Source organism: Megalops cyprinoides, chromosome 5 (genome assembly GCF_013368585.1).
Source record: "Megalops cyprinoides isolate fMegCyp1 chromosome 5, fMegCyp1.pri, whole genome shotgun sequence".
In the NCBI taxonomy this organism is placed as follows: Eukaryota; Metazoa; Chordata; class Actinopteri; order Elopiformes; family Megalopidae; genus Megalops; species Megalops cyprinoides.
In genome coordinates, this window is record NC_050587.1 from 17,163,165 (window position 1) to 17,183,478 (window position 20,314).

The following is a 20,314-nucleotide window of genomic DNA, read 5'->3' on the forward strand; positions in this document are numbered from 1 at the left end:
GTGGCTCCTTTACATTTACCCTTGTACTGTCTAATGCAAAGACCAGCATCCATTCTTCCACCTATTTCTTTTTTGTGCTAATAACATGTCAAAACATGTTCATCACTTGAATGCATAAATTAACTCCTTTGCTTAGTTGCACACATTTGTCAGTTGGGACATGACTTAACTCCACACTGCACTTTGGAGAAGAGAAACAGGAAGGACAGAAGTGAGAAGACTTGGTTTCAGCTTAAATGTTACAAAAGTGCATGGCTTGCTTTGCAGCCACCTGCACATGCTTTGGAGGACTGTAAGGAGATCTGCAAAACAAAACTAAAACTAACTCCTCGCTCCACAATCCCTTCATGTGTCATGCATTAGAGAAGGGGTGTGTCACACACTGACATCAGGGCTTGACATTCTAGAGGAAGGCATCTGGGATTTCTCTGCTGTGTTCCTTGTTTTTCAACATGCATGCCTACCAAAAGGTGTGGTATGGAAAAAAAACATTCTAAATTTTACATTTTCGGCGAAGCTAATCATCTGAGGGTGATGGTGAGACAGAATAGCGGTCGTATAACAGTTCATACATTTGATAACTTCTCCTTAAGTGCCGGTTCTAATGGGATGCTTGAATGCGGGAGAAGGAAATGGAGAGCTTGGGTAATTAGCCTCTCCATGGGGGTACTTGATCAATATGCCATTCAGGCACATTATAATGGGCAGGGTAAAGTAAGAACCTCAGTGGAAGATGGGAACCTGTCAGCTGATTAACAGAATTTGAGTTTATGAATATTAATGCATGCCAGTGAACTGACAAAATCAAAATGTACACACTGCGAAGATTGTTTTGTTCTTTCTATGAATTCCATATAAATTAGGCTGAAAGGTCATATTGGCATTACATGTCTATTAACAAATATACCTAAACCTTTCAATAACACTGGAGATTTTTCGTATTTTTCAAATTTCACACTTCTCTTGAAAGTCTGTATCTAGGAATGCTTTTGAATGAGTGATGAAAGCCTTCCAAATGATAACATTTGGAAGGGGCACATCTCATAATGAGAGAGCAAAGTCTTCAATTTTGAAAATTTCCATTATATTCCTACAGTAAACTAATGTTCATCCTGCAATGCATTCTTTGTTTCCTGTTTTAAAAAAGCAGCGGCCGTAATGTAACACAAGCTACTTCTCCTTCACATTCTTGTCTCTGTAAAATACTTGCAGTCCGCCTTTGTTGCTTCTCAGGTTCCTTGATTAAGGGTGACCTCGACAAACAACGCTTTGTACTTGAGAGTGGGCAAAAGAATTTAGCAATTATATTTGTAATTCTTATAATTCTTGGGACAAATATCTGCACAATATTGCATGTCTCAAAGTGACAATATAACACAAACAAGTAGAGAAACCAATAAACATTTCCTTTTCCCTCAAAGAAATGACTTTGGACATAATTCGAGGAGATTTATGCTACATGTCACAGCTAAAGCTAAATGTTGTTAATTACCTGCTGTAACAAACAGATTCAAAAACTGTAGACATAATTGTCGTAATTGTCTGTGTTCTGCGTCAACTGTATCTGAATTTTTTCCATTTCACTCACACACACTAGTAAGTAATACATGCATCTTGCATTATATTGAATGTACTTCCACAAAGACATATCAAAATTTAATCAAGAATTCTAGGGTGGAATAAAGCAGAACTACGTGTAATGAGGGCTTGGCAGTGTGGGCTTGAGTATTCACAATCAGTAGGCTATGGGTCCAAATCCCACCTGACACAGGACCATCGTATCTTATCATGACTTTCTCCAGTTTCCTGGCCTTAAAATGTTACCATGAAAGATACAGAAATTAATGTAGTGTAAACTAAATCTGCTGAATAGGTTTATCATATATTAACTGGAGGAATGAGGAAAAGACACAGTATGGAATTGAATGTGTGTGTGGGGCTTTACCTTGCCCCGTGTGGTCGAACACAGTAGCCCAGTGTTCCTGTTGGAGAATTCGCAGTCAAACCCTCTTCTGTGCAGGATCAAGGCCGCTTCCTCCGACGGGCCCGCCCCCTCCTGAGAGAGGAGCAATGACAAATGGTTCAGTCGCCCATGAATGCGCCACTGTCCCCCCCCCGCCCCGCTCCCCCCACCCCGCTCCCCCCACCTATACAGACCACCTTAAACACTGGCACACTTTGAAAGCCCCACTCTTTTCACAACTCAGCTGCGCTCCGAGCCCATTCTCGCCGTGAGCCAAGCTGTGCGGAGGACACCAGGGAAAAAAGGTTACTCCAGTTCAATAAAGTAAACCCAATGAAGCAACATTCAGCCCGTGGGAGCTCCTCCAAAGTCCCCGTTTTCAATATCCATCTTTTTTTAATGTCGGAGAAAGGAAACAACGGTGCAGACCGGGTCGCCACACATAGCTTCAACAATGGCGTTGTGTGAAAATGGGCTTCATTGTTTGGCAACCCCAGTGGAGGAGATGGAGAGACCATTATCTCCTGAACCCAAGAAGAGCTCTTTGCTGCTAATAGCTTCTATTGTTGAGGGACTGGCTATTCAGATTCAGCTAATAGTGATAATAAAAAGAGACCAGATGGATTCATTATGCTTGATACAAACTGGTGTAAGTTTCAGATATTTTTTTGCTGCTGGTGCTGAATGCAGAATTGTCTTTAAGTAGATGCTCTTTCAGAGAACTATCTGAAAAGGGCACACACGCTGGAGAGATGCCAGGAACCTCGTAAATTCGCCATCAGCCATGCATGAAATCAATTCCTTTTTCAGCAAACACAAAATTAATGTGTTATAGCATGTGGCACAGCAAAGTTAAAACTTTTGAGAAGTATTATTTTGATGAATGCCAGGCCAGTGTATGACATAATTCACAATGATACCCTTCTCTAAATTCAGAGACACAATAACACATTCCCCTCCGCCTGGAACGCAGCAGCTTAAGTCTGCAATGAGCAGATAAAGGCATAAAGAAAAATGCAAGGGAGAAATCTTTCCGTGCCACATCAAGAAACGATAAGGTGATAAATCTAGAACAAATGGAATTATCAGGGATGTGGTCTGTAAAAATGAATAAATAAACAAAATATTAAAGGCCCTGTTTGTACATTCTTATGCCCAAATATTATTTATACCATCAATAAATGTTTGTTCCTCCACCAATGTTCCACTACTACCTGCTGGATGCTGTGCTAATTAACTGACTCACAGAGATAACTGCTGTGAAAAAAAATACTACTATTGGTAAAATGAGTCAGTGGTTGGTATAGTTGTGGATGGCTCTAATACAAGCAGAAAGATGGGATGACTGTTTTGAGCATCTGTAATGCTCAACTAGTCAAGAGTGAAAATTATGATGATAATACTGACAAACAAGATTCCAACATTTGAATCGGATGATTCATAAGGCTTCAATTCACAATCTACATTTAAGTGACTGACTCAGCTGAAGAGAAGCTGAAGAGAAGCACACACCTCATTCAGTTCATGACAGGTGGCTGTGGGTTAGCATAGGTACCAGTCTACTAAACTGTAATCTTGAGCTTTTTATTCTAAATACTCTGATTGTAGACTGCAATGATAATGGTACACTGGTAATCCCAATGCCCAAGATGCTGTGGAACTGTGTCAGATAGGTACATCAGTTAAACAGACTGTATGTAATGTTAGTCCTGCTATTTTCAAGCCCTTATACTATACACTATGGGAAGTACGACAGATGAAGGAATTCACTACTGACTGCTGACTGGGTTTCTTGGGAACATAATAAGCTTCCCAGCTGATTCAGTTTCCACATGACTATTGGCAACCTGTGGAGTCAGATAACACAACTATTCAATTATTCAATGCATAAGTAGTTTTTCATTTCGGTTATAGCATTAGATGGCAAGAATGTCTTAATATCTATGGGAATGTGGTGGCATATTTTATACGCTAATCATTTCTACAGTATTGGGACACACTGAATCTATTGTACACCCCAGCAGTAAATGAACAAAATGAACAAATCACAAAGTATTCATCAGACAACTGAGGCATGAATTGATTTAGTAAATTGCAGACTTTTTAGACAATATCCATCAAACCACATTAAACTATTGTTGCTGGCAAGAAAACTTGTTGAAACAATTAACAGGTTCAGATACGCTTCCTCTTGTTAAAGTGCAGTATAAGACATTAGTTTTTGAACAGTGAGGGTATTTAAACAGATAGGTCAAAGAAAGTCATGTTTTGATTTGCTGACCTACATAATTGGCATACAGCAGTCAAGCACTATTTTTCAAGAACCTGTACTATTTTGAGTACTCACATCCATCCTTACAAGACTGTGCAAACTACAGTAGGTTGCACAAATGACATAAATAATAAATAAAAAGGGCAAATATGTATAAGACCTGCTGCCACCTGCCTGTTGTGTGGGTGGCTATAATGATTGATATACATCAACCACCAGGTTCTGAAAGAAATTAAAAGAGAAAGGCTACATGTTGGTTGCACTCAGTGCTCATTTCTGCACTGTATTCTACTTTTAATGTACATTTATTTACCATTTTATTGGTTCTTGACTTTCTACATATATTATATATATATATATATATATATATATATATATATATATATATATATATGTAGAAAGTCAAGAACCAATACCAATGACAAATGACCAAAATACAAAAATACATGTGAATTTCCCCACTGTGGGATCAATAAAGTTCTATCTCATCTCATCTCTCATGCTGGTAAAAAGTAACACTATGGAAAAGCAAATGGCTATTTGCTTGTGTTGTACTCTGACTCACTTTTAAGTAGCTTTGGATAAAAGCATCCACCAAACAAATAAATGTAAATTTAAATGAAATCTTCCCGATTAAGTCCATGAAGTCAGTGATTAAAAACCTATATAGTTACTGGCGCAGCATATGTTGGACTACCAACAAAAACTAGCCTGTGGCTACACTGGGTGTGATGCACAGCTTGACATGTCATGAATGTTTTAATTGCAGGCTGTCTGAGATCCCTGATAAATGAATAAATAATAAGTAATAAAAATAATTAATGCATACTTGTGCGTCCAGTAATGTGATAACATCTGAAAAATGCCTGTATGCTTTATGCTGGCTTATGGCCTGTCTGCTCTCACATTGGGCGTCCTTGAGGAGGAGTGTCCGTGGATATTTAGGGGAAAAAAAGCACTCCTCCTAAACGTTTGTCTCTGTCATGCTAATTCCTCTTCTGGGGTTTGGTTCTATAACCGATCTCATCTGCGGGCCCCCCTGTGGAATGAGCCACTCCGGTTGCACTTGACATCCAAGTGGATCCTTTTAATTAATAATTGAGCAAATTGGCACGCGTATTCAACCCCCTCCCAGCCGCCCCCCCTCCCAGTAATTAGAGAGAATTCTTGAGGATGAGAGGACGGCGCATCAATCAGAGTGGAAATGAGCCAAGTGACGACAACGTCATCGGTGCTGGCGGGGATATCTGAAGCGCGGGAGAACGCTGCGGTTTGCTCTCCCGCACCTCTGTCTCCGTGCCTCATCTTTTCTAACTGCTGAATTATTCAGCAACCGAAACAAATGCTGCTACGATTGACACGTATGTCATCAGGATTACATCTGTGTCAGTATCACAGATAGCAAGAGGGATATAAATGAGACTGACTTTGCCGTTTGATACAGGGTATGCGCGTACCAGTTACATCACATAAGTCAGGAACCATTTGAAGAAAATATCTTTAAGGGAGCTTGAAAGTCCCTGAGTTCTATTCCAACTGAGCCTGTAACATCTTCAATAAAGATGTTTTCTGAACTTTGCCTCACTGGAAAAGGTTTAGAGCTTTGTCATGTGTGAAGCTGAAGTTCCACAGGGACACATAATTTCTGTTCAGCTACAGCACTTGAAGGGAAGAGGGGCGCACTCCAGCAAAGTGCCCAGCCTTACCTTGGCCTGAATGGTGCGCAGGTTGACCATGTGAATGTCACAGGGGAACGACAACGCGAGCGGGCTGAAGGGTGAAAGCGAGAAAGACTCGAAGTCCAGGCTGACGGCCATGGGAATGAGAGGGTGGTTCAAGTACATCGAAGAGATGTGGCTCAGTAGTGATGGGTAGCTCAAAGGCTGGCTTTTTTCCTTCTGGGACACAGAATAGAAAACCACATTAAAAAGCAGGTCCTCTTCCTCAGAAAAAAAAAATCATTTTTGTTTATGCTGTGTTATGAAACAACTTTTTCTTTCTTTGCATGAGAAACTGTTGCTATGGTCTGCCAATAAGTTTGTTTGCCTGTTGTTCTCTGAGTGACAAAACAAAGACATCAGGCCTGGATTAATTCCTATGACACTTGCTATTTTTCCGTAAGTAAAATAAAACATTTATTCCCCAAGTTACACACTATAGGTTTGGCAGTTGCTAAAACTAATGCACAAAAAAAACAAGAAACACTTGCTTAGATTCCTCATTCACAGATGAGCACAGCGGCTGTACAGTAGGACTGAAGCCAGATGTTAGGCTTTTCTTTTCATTTTAACTTCATTCTCATTTATTTTCAAATTTCTTTCATTGACTTGTATGAAGTAGAAACAATACCTATCCAACCTATCCATAATATGAAGCAATATTTGTAAATCCTAGGATGCATCCTAAATTGTTTCCTGCTATTGAAGGTTTTCCACTGATGCACACAGAAAAAAAAATGACCATTTTTTTGAATGAGGCATCAAGAGAGTTTGAATAATTCATAGTTCATAATTAAATGGTTTCTGCCTTAACGAGGACAAAATATCATTTGGATAATTGTTTGGGAAAGAGAACAGAGAAGCAGCATCAGGACACTGGAATGAGACAGTGCATGTGTGGTATTTTTCAGTATGAACACAAAGCTGTGCCAACCAAGACTAAGTGCAATTAATTACCTGAAAAATTGTTCAGCCAAAACTCAAACTAAATTCTATTCATAACACTTAATGAGAAAAATCCAACAATTTAATATGTTCTGTATCTTGACAACATATTAATCAATACAAGACCATGTAAAAGGCACTGGTTTTAGTTGGGTACCAAAGCAATCATGACATACTAAACATAAACAGCAATAAAACCCTTTCAATATCATTGCAATGCTATTGCACAGTTTCATATAGATTTGAAAATCCTGCTAGCTAATTATTGCGCTTTAATTTTTATTACGTAATTTAATGATGATGTGTGATGCATGATGCATTAATGATGTCATTTGCACCTCAGGTGCAAGGGGTTACCGATTCCAGCCTTAATTTTCTGCTTTAGTTTGCCTAGGGGTGGTAGCACTGCCATGGACATTACCTCATCCAGACGATTCCTTCTCTCCAGAAGTAGGCGGAATGAGTTTGCTGTGATCTTGTTGTCCTGGACGCCCTGACCCAGTCCGCGATTATCATCTTGCATGAGTCGCCGATCCATGATGACCTCCAGCTGCCCTGAGGGGGGGAGAGGTGAGGAAGGTGCACTTCATTACTGGTGTTCTGCCAGATACAGTCATTTCCGTAATGCTGTTACCAGGACATAGGACTTAAAATGGAAATTCACCATAAATTTCAAATTCAGTATGTTGCTCCTTCTGTTTACTATAATGGGTGTCCACGCTGCAAAGTTACACAAATTGTATTGAGTTTCTAATAAATGATGAATGTCATGCTTCACTAATAATATATCTAGTAATGCAAATGATGTATCTATAAAGGTTATAGCTGCTGCCTTGCATACTGGTTGCCCTACTATACTGGTCATTCTAAGTCACTGTTTTTTAAATTGTGAGTAATGATTCAATACACTGTAAACACACAAGTAATTAAGCGAAAATGGGGATGAAAATACCATGACATCATATAAAGGACAAAAGCTCATTCTTGAATAATATGTGGTGAGTTTCCCAAAATAAAAACTTAACCTTGAACACTGAACTTTATTGCGTGTTTTTGGTAAAAAAAACAATAAACAATAAATATTTAAACTAAACAAGGAAAACCTTCTCAACTGCCCTGAAACCATCCCAACTAATAGAATGATCATTTTTGTGTTTAGCTATGCATATGTCAAGAGATCTCAGCAGAACTGAATAAATCAACAATAAGGGGAGCTTGGAAGTAAGTGAACTTCAAAGGCTCAAGTTGAGGAATGCAATGACCTTATTGCTTTCTGTCTCAGCTGTAAGGCGGTGATAACAATATCAAAGATAGAGTTTAAGTTTCATTTCCAAATAGTGGTGCAATCAAAAAACAGATGCCTCTTCACTTGTGCAATCACAATGTTTTGGGGGAAAAAGATGAAAAAAGACCATATTGTTATTTAAGAAGACAGAGACACACAGACATTGTGTGTAGTTTAGGATACAGGAGTTTAGGAGTCATAGAATATAATGTCAAAACTGAAGAATGTTGACTGAAATGTTGAATTGAAATTTTAAACACCTTGTTCTAGTTAGTTTTGCAAGTGATATATTGCTAGAGCTTAAGCAAAGATTGCCAAGAGAAATAATAAATAGTTTATGACAAATTAGATCATGCTTTTGCAGTTATTTTTTGAAGATAAACAGGCTGTTTAACTGTCTGAACCTTCTTGTCTCATTCTGTTCATTATCAATCTTTGCTCAACACCAAAAATTTTGAACTTAAATTTCAGAAAACTGCCCCTGGGCAATAGGTAATAACAAGCCAATAGGTAATAACAGCAAAGGTAAAACAGAAATGAGCAATTAATTCATTCAAGGCAATTAAGTCAAAAAATCAAAAAGAAATGAATCCAAACCTTCTTTGACTGCAGGAGATTATATATCCTGCTGTCAGTATCATCTCACTCCAGTGTTGACTGAATTTACTCTTTTTTGATTTTCCTTTGGATAAACATGCTATGAAAATGCTTTAATATCTCAAACTACTGGTGTGCATTTCCACTTCAGAAAGCTACATCACTAAATGAAATGTACCTAAGAAGCAAATATTAAGTAACAGATGCACTATGATAAATAGATACTAAGATAAACTGTGCAATGAAGTGTATACATCCATTTCAAACTGACAAAATTAATACAGTAAATACAAAATACATCCTCTGGAATCACAAGGGAGTAATAGTACATTCAGTATTGATCAATAAAATATTCCTTTCAATAAATGGACTACCACAGTCCTATGGTCCTTAATCACTGCATCTATACTCAGATACAAGGTTGAATCAGGGAAACTCGGGATTGACTTGAATTAGGGCAACTCACTGAAGACCAGAGCCCTCTGTTTATGAGGAGTTAAATACTCCTGTAATGTAGTCCTTCATATATGCAAGCACATGGATAAATCAATGTTTCGTTTGGCTTGGTCACTGTTTTATACACAAGAGGAATGTAACACTGCTTCTTTAAACTGCGGAACAAATGATTACTGAACAGCTGCTGCACACAGCGTGGTCTGCAGCCGGCGTGTGTTCTATGAAAGAAACCAAAAATCAAATCACACAGAGTATACACTATTAGGACAAACAATAAACGGAAAAAATATATAGCAGTTCACCAGAAAAATACAGAGTGAAAGAAAAGAATGGCTGGCAAACACAATTTAGATTCATTACAAAGTCAAGTAGTGAGCCTAATTGTTGAAGAATTCCAGGCTAGAAGGACTGCTGTTCTGAATTGAATTTTTAAAAAATGCAACAGCCAAACCCAGGCCACACACTAATATAATAATATACTGTATAAAAGGCAGCGGAAAACTACAAAGTCAAACCAAATGGCTTTAGTTATCCAAAGAAAGATCCACAAGTCCCTGTCAGTTCTAACAGTCAGAATGAATGAATTAATTAATGAACAGGCTGCCTTTACATAGTGCCTTTAGCTAAACTCTGTTAACCAGATGCTCTTTGTCTGTTGGCAGGAAGCTGGAAATCATTTCAGAGGACGCACTTTCTGTTTGTGAGGAGGAAAATGGCAACCCGGGAGAGCGAGTAGACATATCAACACTTACCAAGTAATATCTCTAATATAACACAGTTATTTGCCTTTGTAGAACATCAAAAACAGCATCAGCGGCTTTTCATATCCTATTTGATCATTCTGACCTGGTCTAAAGTCAGTTTAATTTAAATTAGAGCAAATAACCTCATTAGACCATGTACACTTTTCAGTTTCTTAGCTGCCACGCCCTTGTTGTGTGGCCGTCAGTAGGCCTGCACTCACCGCTTTTCAGGCTGGCTACTCCCAGAGACTGGGCGGAGAGCAGGGTCAGCCGGACACGGGCATCCTGGATGTACGCCATCGTGGTCATTGGGTAGAAGTTTGCTTGAAGAGGCAGCTTTGCCATCGTCCTTCTGGGCTGTATCTGCAAATCACAAATCGAATGCAGCTGTGTCTTTAACAGCACAAACAAAACATCAGAGCCAGGTGGTTCTAATGCTAACTTTAAGTTGGTAAACAACTTAATCCAACCGACCAGAGCGGGGTTGAGTAATAGGGAAAAAGCTGCGAGGTTCAGATCTGAAGTTCCTCACATTTGCATGATACAACATATTTTCTTCTGAAAGAAACTAATTAACATTGATTACAGCAAAGCTCCTCTAATCCTTCAAAGCAAGTCCAGAAAGCCAACAACTTGCAAATGAGTGTTTTGGAGAAATAGACTCTTTCCAGAGACTTAGCAGCAAATCAGATTGGCACCAACATTGGCTCCGAAGCATGTCTTCCTATAGACACTGTAACTAATCCTGTTATTCTTTTTTCGTGTTTGTGCATTTAACAATCTCATCTTTAGGGGGGATTATCCCTCACCATTCACTTTTTTATTTCAAATGGATGGTGCTGCTAAAAAGAAGAAAAATTCAAACAGAAAAGGTCTCACAATAATATCATGGTTAGTTTGAAAAAATAACATGTTACAAAGTTACCTAAAACAAATACTGTCAGTACATTTCTCTTTAACATGCAGGCCTACTTTTTCTCTTGAACCCCCAACGATCAATGGTATCTTTCTGCACATCACAGTGTTTACCACTTGTCCATTCATGTTTCTGTCTCATTTGCACCTTTGCAACTCATATTCATAATACTATCACTAAAGCTGGCCCTTGCAAAAATCCTTGTAATAACAGACACAAATTTCAAACTAAACAGCACGGAGGCAAAGAGGATTCAACTATGCATCCAATATCTGGATGCTTTTCCACAACATTCTTGTCAAAGGTACAACAAACTGAACCTTTGGTGCAACAGGAAAACTGGAAGTCATTGCTTCCTATGTCTGACCAAAAAATATCTGATACCAACGTTGCTTTCTCTGCGCCCATCCGGGTAAGCCAAGCGGTCACCTGGGCCATTTCATGCGTGAGGCATTTGTGAAGCGAGAAACGGTACAGAGCTCCAGTAATCAGACCCTACAGGATTGTGGACTGAGCCTTCTCCTTGGTGCTGGCCAGACAAACAAGGAAGCAGATATAACAAGGACTGGAATAATCTGTCCCAGGTAGACTATGGCAGCGTGGCCTTTTAAAACAAGCTCTTACTGCTGACTCTGGGTCAGTCACAGCTCCAGCATCCAGCACAAGCTTATGATATTTACCGTGCTGTTTGGTGGTTGATTTTTTCCCCCACCCAGGGGAAATGCCACAGGAGATGTGGTATGACATACATGAACCCATCCACTGCTGTCCCCCTTTGTTGCAACAATAAGCTTGAGCTATACGTTTGCAGCACAATAAGCGCCATGCTACTTCAGTCCTGTTACAAAGCTAGAGCCAGCTGAAGGACCGAGAGTGTGGTCTTTTACTGACATCTACATATAACAATGGCTAAAGTAAGCTTTATATCTAACAGCTGTATTACAATTGTTGTAAGTTATTATACATTTAAGATCGCTAATCTCAGGTCAGATGAAAGATGAACGGTTCATTTTGTTAATAGCCCAAGATGAAACAGTTCTACTTGAGTAACTTGGCAATTCTCATCTGTGTATCAGAAAATTGTCTGCCACCCTGTCAAAGAAATTTGATATCTCTTAATCTCCCCTGACAAGCCTGATACCACTCAATTTGCCTTGATGGACTGGGCCTGGAAGTATGTGGAAATGGAGTTGTTAAAGGAAATACAAACTAGAACCCCGACAGCTTTTTGCTTTTTGGTCCTGCCTGGTTCTAGTTCCAGCAGAAACAATTATTGAGAACTGCTGAATATTGAATAAGTTCAATTTTGGAACAGTGGTCATACATTTTAAGGGGAGATGGCTAAATGTAGTTAATAAATATAGAGTTTAAAGAACAGAACTGCCAGTGAAAATGGTATGAGGTCATTTTTCATCTGAAATGCCACTGTACACTTATCTGACCCTGCTTTAAAAAGAATACTGTCCCATTTAAACGATAAAATACCATACAAAAAATGAACTTGCCTGCGACAGCACAGCTGGAATGCACTGAAAATAAAACTAACAATCTGTGAAGGCTGACTTGGACATACAGGACTCAAAATATTGCTTTCTCTGGACACGGATATTGGTAAAACGTAATAATACCTGGGTTGCGACCTTTGTAGAGGCTACCTACCCATGCTTATTGATCTTATCACCCAAAAAGCCATAAATGACTTCAGACCAGAGGTGTGTAATGCAGAGCACCCCCCATCCCCCCCCAGCCACTGCCAACCCTGCAGTGAGTCACAAATGAACAGAACAACACAGCCCTGGAGGCACACGTTTGTATTCGTGACACACGGCTGTGTAAATTCAGTTACGAGGGGTGGGGGTGGGGTGTGTCTGTACAGTGCACAATGTTCAATGTTCAACGTATGCCGACCAGACTGCGACCAAGGTGCGTAATCCACTCGCTTGCATTCAAGACGCCAGGTCTTGGCGTGAGCACTCACGACTGCGCGCAGTATAATACTCATATTCATGTGTTGACTGTCATTTGTGAGATGAGGGGTTTGGCTTGTGGTCCTTCAGATCAGGCGTAAGGAATTTGCAGAAGAAAAGTAAAGCTGAAAGGTTTGCCTTTTATTTATTTATTTATTTATTTATTTTTTAATTGATGGCACTAATGGGGACACAACAAGCGTTGTTGCCACTAGAGCAATGCGCCCTCTCTTGAGCTGGGGATACACACTCCTGATGGTCATTCGAGATGCTCTGATGCTTCTGTTGGTCAGGGTCTGCCATCAGTCTTTGATAACTATTCTCACAGATGGCTGATGCTGACTCTACATGTCGAATCAGGAACAATTGGCCATTGACGGCAGGTGACTATACAGACTATGTGTGGGATACACCACGGTGACTACAGGCAATGGTCTGTCCAGCGTTTTTTGTCCAACCATTAGATGTGTGTACTTCCAGCTTCAAACCAACCCTGACAGATCTAAGAGTATATTTTGATACAGCTTAAGTAGGTTCAAGCAGTCCCCTGCCAGACATTTAATTGAACCATTAATACTACTACAGCAGAATGCACAAGCATTAAGGAATTTCTTTATAATTACAGATACACTGTAAACACAGCAATGACCTTGTGCTTGAAGGAAACTCTAGCCCACTATTACAACTAAGTACACTTCATTTGTATGCTGCCTTTCTACTACAGTTAAGCAGCAGTTGAACTTTCCCCCACATACAGTTACTAGTGGCATTGTATGAACTATGATAAAAGATGATATAGATGATTTTTACATGGCACAGTGTTTTGATAGAACTGTACTTCTGTTTCTCATGTTCTATTCATCTTATTGTTCATCCAGTTGACCTTTAAACAAGATCATACACACTAACAAAAATGTTGCTTTTATCCTTAAATTCAATTATTAAAAAGAAAGGAAAAAGGCAGAAAATGCTCAGTTATCAGCAGAAAGGTTTCTTGTGTCAGTCCTTTCTTGTGTGAGTGGCAATGGCCATTTTCTGTACCACAATTCAGTGCTTGTAGGTCAAATGCAGTGCGGCTACATTTCACTCTCTCAACCTCTGGACGATACACATTACAAATCTATGAATCTCAACTTCAACAGATACCTTTCACCGTTTTAATTCTAGGAGCCAACAATGATGTTCCCTGTAAAATGGTTTGTCATAATGAATGTAAACAATACATATGTTGTGTACATCAGTTGCTGCACACATGAAATGCAAACTGAAGAAGGTGTTCAGTTCTATGTACCTTCAGCACTGGAGAGAATAGATCATATGGTTTAAGCGCAGACATTTAATTTTTAACAGACTTTCATTTCCTACACTTTCTCTGTCCTCCGTCTATGAGATTCCGGTTGGTAGCCTGGGGTTCTGGTGCTGTCTGTGTCCCTGCACTGGTTCTGTGTTAGACCAGGCCCCTTCAAGAATGCTCATAAAACACCAGCAAATTAGAGCACTTTTAGCTTCTGTAACAGCAGAGAATTTTTAGTGTGGAATGCATCAAACTATCTAGTCCACATGCAAAAATCTTGTGGTTTAAGTTATTATTGTCCAATGTGGTAGATCCACTCAAGAGGTTGAAGGCATATGCAAAATCATTTTTAGCTCAGATGAGAACCCTCTGTATTGTGAAATGCACTACATGTATTTGGATTGCTGTGGGAACATGGGCTGGAATTTAATCAGATCCAACCTGTCATCTAATTACAAGCTGCCAGCCAGATAACTGCTGTTTTTAACCTGCGGGGAAGGTCTCTGTTCGTCCGCTGAGGGACCCGCCATCAGCACTGCGATTGAACTTTTTTGATTAGTGGGAGGGACATACCTCTGATTTGACCTGGCAGAGCTCCAAAGTTATCTAATGAAAATCTGTCCTCCAAATCTAATGCCTTCAGAAGGAGGGGGAAAAAGTCACAGATCCACATTTTTTCCAATTGTACAAGATTGTAATTCCACATTATTGTGTGAAATGATGTAGAAAAAGTGTGCACATAAACACTAATTAGTGAAATCAGTTTGGGGTTGAGCACAGGCCCACCGTTGGAGAGCTATTTGATTTTGGTTCAATTCACTGCTGACACATTTTATAGAATCTTTTCCGCCATTGAGTGGGTGTAATGGAGCCATTTCTGTGGGCCTTTGTTTCAAACAATGCAATTCCACCAGGTTTCAAAGTACACCATTAGCAAAACTGCTTCCTCAGCACAGATAACTTGGCGCCGAATCCCTCATCCAACACATCACAGGCAGCTGTGTTTATGGGTGTTACTTGTACCTAATTGTCTCCAAACAAATACTCTGTAGAATTGTAATTCTACTGTAAATATATTTCAAGCACGAACTTATAAACAGATCGCATTTTACCAAATTGAAAATAATTGTTTTCAATTAATCATTTAACTGCATTAAGAGTCCCAGACTTGAATCACCTTATTGAGACCGATGTCCAGCGTGCCAATGGTTAAGGATGCAGCACATAATCTATGCTACTGATCGGCAGCATATGAATTACCTGAGCCCCTCAGTGCGAATAGTGGAGATCTTTCTCCTGGCCAGCCCCCTGTCTACCTTTCAATCCTACTTTGTGAGATCAATCTTTCCGCTGTGGTAGTATTACACTGTGATTACCCCGTCCCTTTGCCACAGACAGCTTTGTCTCCTTCTTTTGTGGAGTGACTGCGACCGTGGCACCCGCAGACCGGGAGGGTTACAGATCTAATTCCAATGCCCTGCGCCGTGCTCACAGAGACACAATAGACCCGGCGTGTGCTGTCGATAATGAGAAACTCGAAAGCCCCTCTTGGGACCTTAATTTACAAAACATGTTGCATTCCCTGTCAGCGTGATTTCAGCTAGGGTTAATAACCTTTCTTCTGTTCCGGGAGACGCATACATGGGAGAACACACGTCTGGGCCTGTTGATTAATTGATGTCCTTCTGTTCTCGCCATGGCTTGAAGCTGGATTGTCTCCAGGAGTTTTAGAGTTGTCTGTTCTGCCGTTTTAAAGCGATGTGCCATGACAAAATAAAAGCCATGGATACTGCTGGGTCAAATGATCCATGTATTCATGAACCCACCTATACACATTGAATAATATTTTCAGGTAAAGAACTGATAAGTATATATTTGATGCAATTTCAATACAATCTTTTGTCTAAACATCAACATCCTATTCTTTCTTGAAGTGCAGACAATATCACCAGCTTCAGAATTCACATGTTCTTGTACAGATGGAAGTGCATTACAATCACTGCTGGGTATGTGTGTGTGTGTGTGCTGGTGTGTGTGTGTGTGTGTGTGTGTGGGGGGGGGGGGGGGGGGGGGTTATCTTGAAACACTAAACCCAACCATTATGTTCTCATCCCCTGAAGGAAGAGCTGTGAGGCACAGATGTATGTGTCATGTTATTTCTGATCAGATAAAGAACATGGCTGATCTTGTCACACAGTGCTTCATTTAGTCACTGGCTGCCACCGTGGCTCATACCTTTTTGTAAGCTGCATTTGCAAAGGTTACTTGTACTAATTATTGTGATTTTGCCCTATAAGCCCCTTGAGAAAATAATGTTGACTCTGTTCATTGTGTGGCAAACCTTCACATGTGAAGCTGTACACAAATTAGAGGAGCAAGAACAAGGTGCAAAGGAGCAGGCTTCCACCAGCAGACTGCTGTTTAATAGCTTATGGCTACAAGGAATTCCTTTCTTTGTACCTCTTAGTTCTGGCTTGTTTTTTGTGTCAATTACTCCAAATGTGAATACCCACACCATTAAAAAAATAGTGTAAGAGGCTTCAAAGAAGACACCTGGATTCAATTCATGGTAATGAAAGTAACAACAAAAACAACAGAAGCAACAATAATGAAAATTGTACTGTATTTAGCAATAATAGAAATATAAATTTAGGAGGATAAATAACCTCTCTCTTATTGTAAATTACAAATATGTAGAAGGCTACCTGGTCTTATTCTCTGAGGAAAATAAACCCACGGAAAGGACATGGTAGGATGTTAATCAACCGTGTAAAGGAAATCTACTGTGTGTCCTTGGTACATGAGCCCAAACACTTTCCCTGGGGTTCAAACTCTTATTCATCTGTGCTGGGAAACTTTAATCATCTTATACTGCCTATGGATACATAAATGTAAAATAGTAACAGTACAGGGAACTAGGGATTCATTTACTGAGAAATAGCCTAGATGTACTTAAAGTGTGCTCAGATAAATATAGCAATCAAGAACCAACAGTGGAGAAGAGGTACAAAACAATCACGCAGCTCCTGCACTGTAGAACATCTTACAACTCACATACTACAGAGAGAATCCCTGGGGCATAGGGCATTCTGCACAGTATGTGATATTCCCCATTCACTATTAGAATGCATTACCCAAGATGCTCACAGGCCAGTCTCCTAGGAACCCTGTATATCTCCCCTGGCTATGCCTAACTGGGATACTGTGTAGTGTGTTTGACATATCATACAATATGTATGATGACATGAGAAATACAACACCATCTCAATTCATAATATATAAACAACTGATTTAACTCAAACAATTGCATTTTGGAAATAACATTCCACTGACAACACTTTACTATGTTTGTTTGCTATGAGGGTTACCAACACATGTCTTGCGGGAATCCACTGATTTGCTAAATACCCTTTTTCTCCATTTATGAACTGGAATACTTTTTACATGGTTTTGATCAGTGCATAGGAAATAATTTAGCATTAAATCTAGGGCATTATAGAGTGAGATAAAAGAGTATAATAAAAGCAGTTTCATATGTAATTAAGGATTATTTCCTTTTGTGTTCTCTACCTAGCTAAGTTTTTTCCCCAGGGAAAACCTGAGATCTTCCCAACATTTCACTTACCTTAGGATAGGCCAATTCTTTAATCACACTGGTTGAGTTAACAATCAACATTCATTAATCAATGGATTATCTCTTGAGGATATATTGCATCTGCCTTATGTGCCTCCACATTTCAGAAGTAACTGTTCACAATTTTATTGAGAATTCTTTCAAATGGCAAAAAATGCAAAACTTGTAAAACAGAAGCTTGGTTTTCTGTGTTTACCTTCACTACACTTTGCCTGTATAGTTCCGAACAATGTTGTTACACAGGGTTACTGTGACCACTGTGGTGCATAACTAACTTGACCTTTTTGTGTACGTAAGAGTTGCAGAGAGGAAACAGGCTAAAGTGTGGTGTCTGAATGCACACGTCTTGGAAAACAGGGACAAACCCCCTCATTCTGGGCATCTCCAACAAAGGAGCTAAAGCAGCTCATATCTCAATGTGCTCAGTAGCATCAGAGTTGAGTAACTCTCTGCAGAAGCACTTAAGCAGGGTTTGCACACATGTAACCCAAGTCTGCATTGGCCCCTAAGTAAGGTGACACCAGGTTCATGTGTACATCCATGTAGGCAAAAATGCTGTATATACTTCCAAGAATGTACTGTTAATGAATGCCCTCATGCATATCATCATCATGGGGCAGCAGTATGCCATAATACTGAGGAGCAGGGCTTCTAACCTCAAAATATCAATGGTTTGATTCTCAGGTCAGGCACTATTCTTGCATACTTGAATAAGGCAATTAACTTAAATTGCTTCAGTAAATATCCAGCTGTATAAATGGATGATATTTAACTGCAAAAGTTGCTTTGGATAAAGGCGTCCGCTATGCAAAATATTCATTTTGACCTTCGAATGTTTATGCATCTTTTTCAAAATGTAAACCGGCTACCAGCCCTTACCATGTGTTTTTCCAGTAAATGGACAACTGATATACTAAGGCCAATTTGGCAGAAGTTCTTCTGTTTTCAGCAATTGTAAACCCACTAACTGTCTCTCTTGTGGGACTAGTAAATACAAAGGTGTGAATTTCACAGCAGGAGGAGTACAAATCTCTCACCTGTCTGCTTCTCCACAACACAGAGGGTACAGCTAAAGGTTACTTTGCAAATCACATTTTCACAACTTTTGGCTGACTTTTGCTTTGCATTAATTCTGATGTTGTTTTTAACCTTGCTGAAGGACTGCAGATTGGATCCATTTTCAGCATTTTAAATGTTAAGAGCTTTGGGAAATCAGCGGAGGTTAAAAAAAACATATTGATAAAGCAGCAGGGTTTTCTGCTCTGGAAAAACTAATCTTCTCCAAAGCAACTAAACACACAGAAGTGGAGGGAAATACTTCAGGGAGGCCTCAATCCAGAGGAGAAAAGCCCTTATCAATGAAAATATTTAGCTTACTTTCATGATAGCAAAAACAACTGTTGGAAGTAAGAGTAAAGTGCAACCCACTTTATGTCCCCTCTCTAAGTGTGTTGTGATTTTAGAAGGGTTTCAGTTATCCAATCCAGTTATGGATTGCAAATGTGCATTCAACATTTTTAACTTTCAGGGAGTAGAATTTAGTATGTTTGACTAATCTGAGGTATATAAACCCTATGCCTGCTTTCTGGGGGTTGTCACACCATTTTTTCTCAATAGGATCTCAAGACCTGAAAAACCACCGATGGAAAAATAGGCAGAGATTCATCTAGCAGAACAGTGGTGTCCAAAGAAAGCTAGTAACATACAGTAACAGTACACTACTATCTGGTGGTAACTTAGACATCTGATCTTACTGCAATAGTTCAGTGGGCCTCAAAATCAAAAGTGAACGTTATGTTAACATTGACCTTATTCTAAAAAGGTATGCACTACTGACTGCTTTACGCTCAATGCAAGCGCAGACATTTTTGGCACAGTTATAACAAACTTGCTCGCTAGTGTTTGACATTATGCCTGGGGTGTTAAATCACAGTACTGCCACAGCACCAAGGTGATATTAACCAGGTTCCAGATTCCACACTTTTATCTCTAGGATGTTTCCTGGATACTGTTCATGTAGGGTTACATCATGTTTGTGTTCTGACAAGCCACCACATTAATTCAGTTGGTTACAGTATATAATGATGATAATCATTTTACAAAGTATGTTTTGATTTTTGCAAATAAGGGTTTCACTACATTAGCAGATAGCTGGAACATTCAACAGCCCCCAGCATAAATCTTAAATATACTGACTTAACTGTACTGTACATTAATTGTTTTCCAACTGCTGACATGCATACCAGTATTCTTTAAACCTCCATTGGCTCAGTTAAGTGCATGCTGGAACCAAAATGCTATACTAATAACTAACATCATTTTTGGGAGGCCAGTTTGTAAGAATATTTATTTTTTAAACCAGTAACTGTAACCTTAGAATTCATCAAAACACATACCTTAATCAATAACTGCATTAATCAATATCATACTATGCAACACAATGGACAACTGTATATGGTTAATTACACAAGTCTACACATCCACTAGAAATCCAAAAGAGAAATAAAAAAAAATGTTTGCTCTA

General features: G+C 39.4%; 1 protein-coding gene across 1 annotated transcript in view; it reads right to left on the reverse strand.

Moving 5' to 3' along the window:
* Positions 1 to 20,314, reverse strand: part of man2a1 (mannosidase, alpha, class 2A, member 1) — a 102,723-nt gene that overhangs the window by 2,150 nt on the left and 80,259 nt on the right. The window contains exons 18-21 of the mRNA XM_036528970.1: positions 10,201 to 10,342; positions 7,320 to 7,453; positions 5,942 to 6,133; positions 1,946 to 2,056 (exon numbers count right to left, since the gene is read on the reverse strand). Coding sequence (XP_036384863.1) covers positions 1,946 to 2,056; positions 5,942 to 6,133; positions 7,320 to 7,453; positions 10,201 to 10,342 — 579 coding nt within the window. The remainder of the gene's footprint in view (positions 1 to 1,945; positions 2,057 to 5,941; positions 6,134 to 7,319; positions 7,454 to 10,200; positions 10,343 to 20,314) is intronic.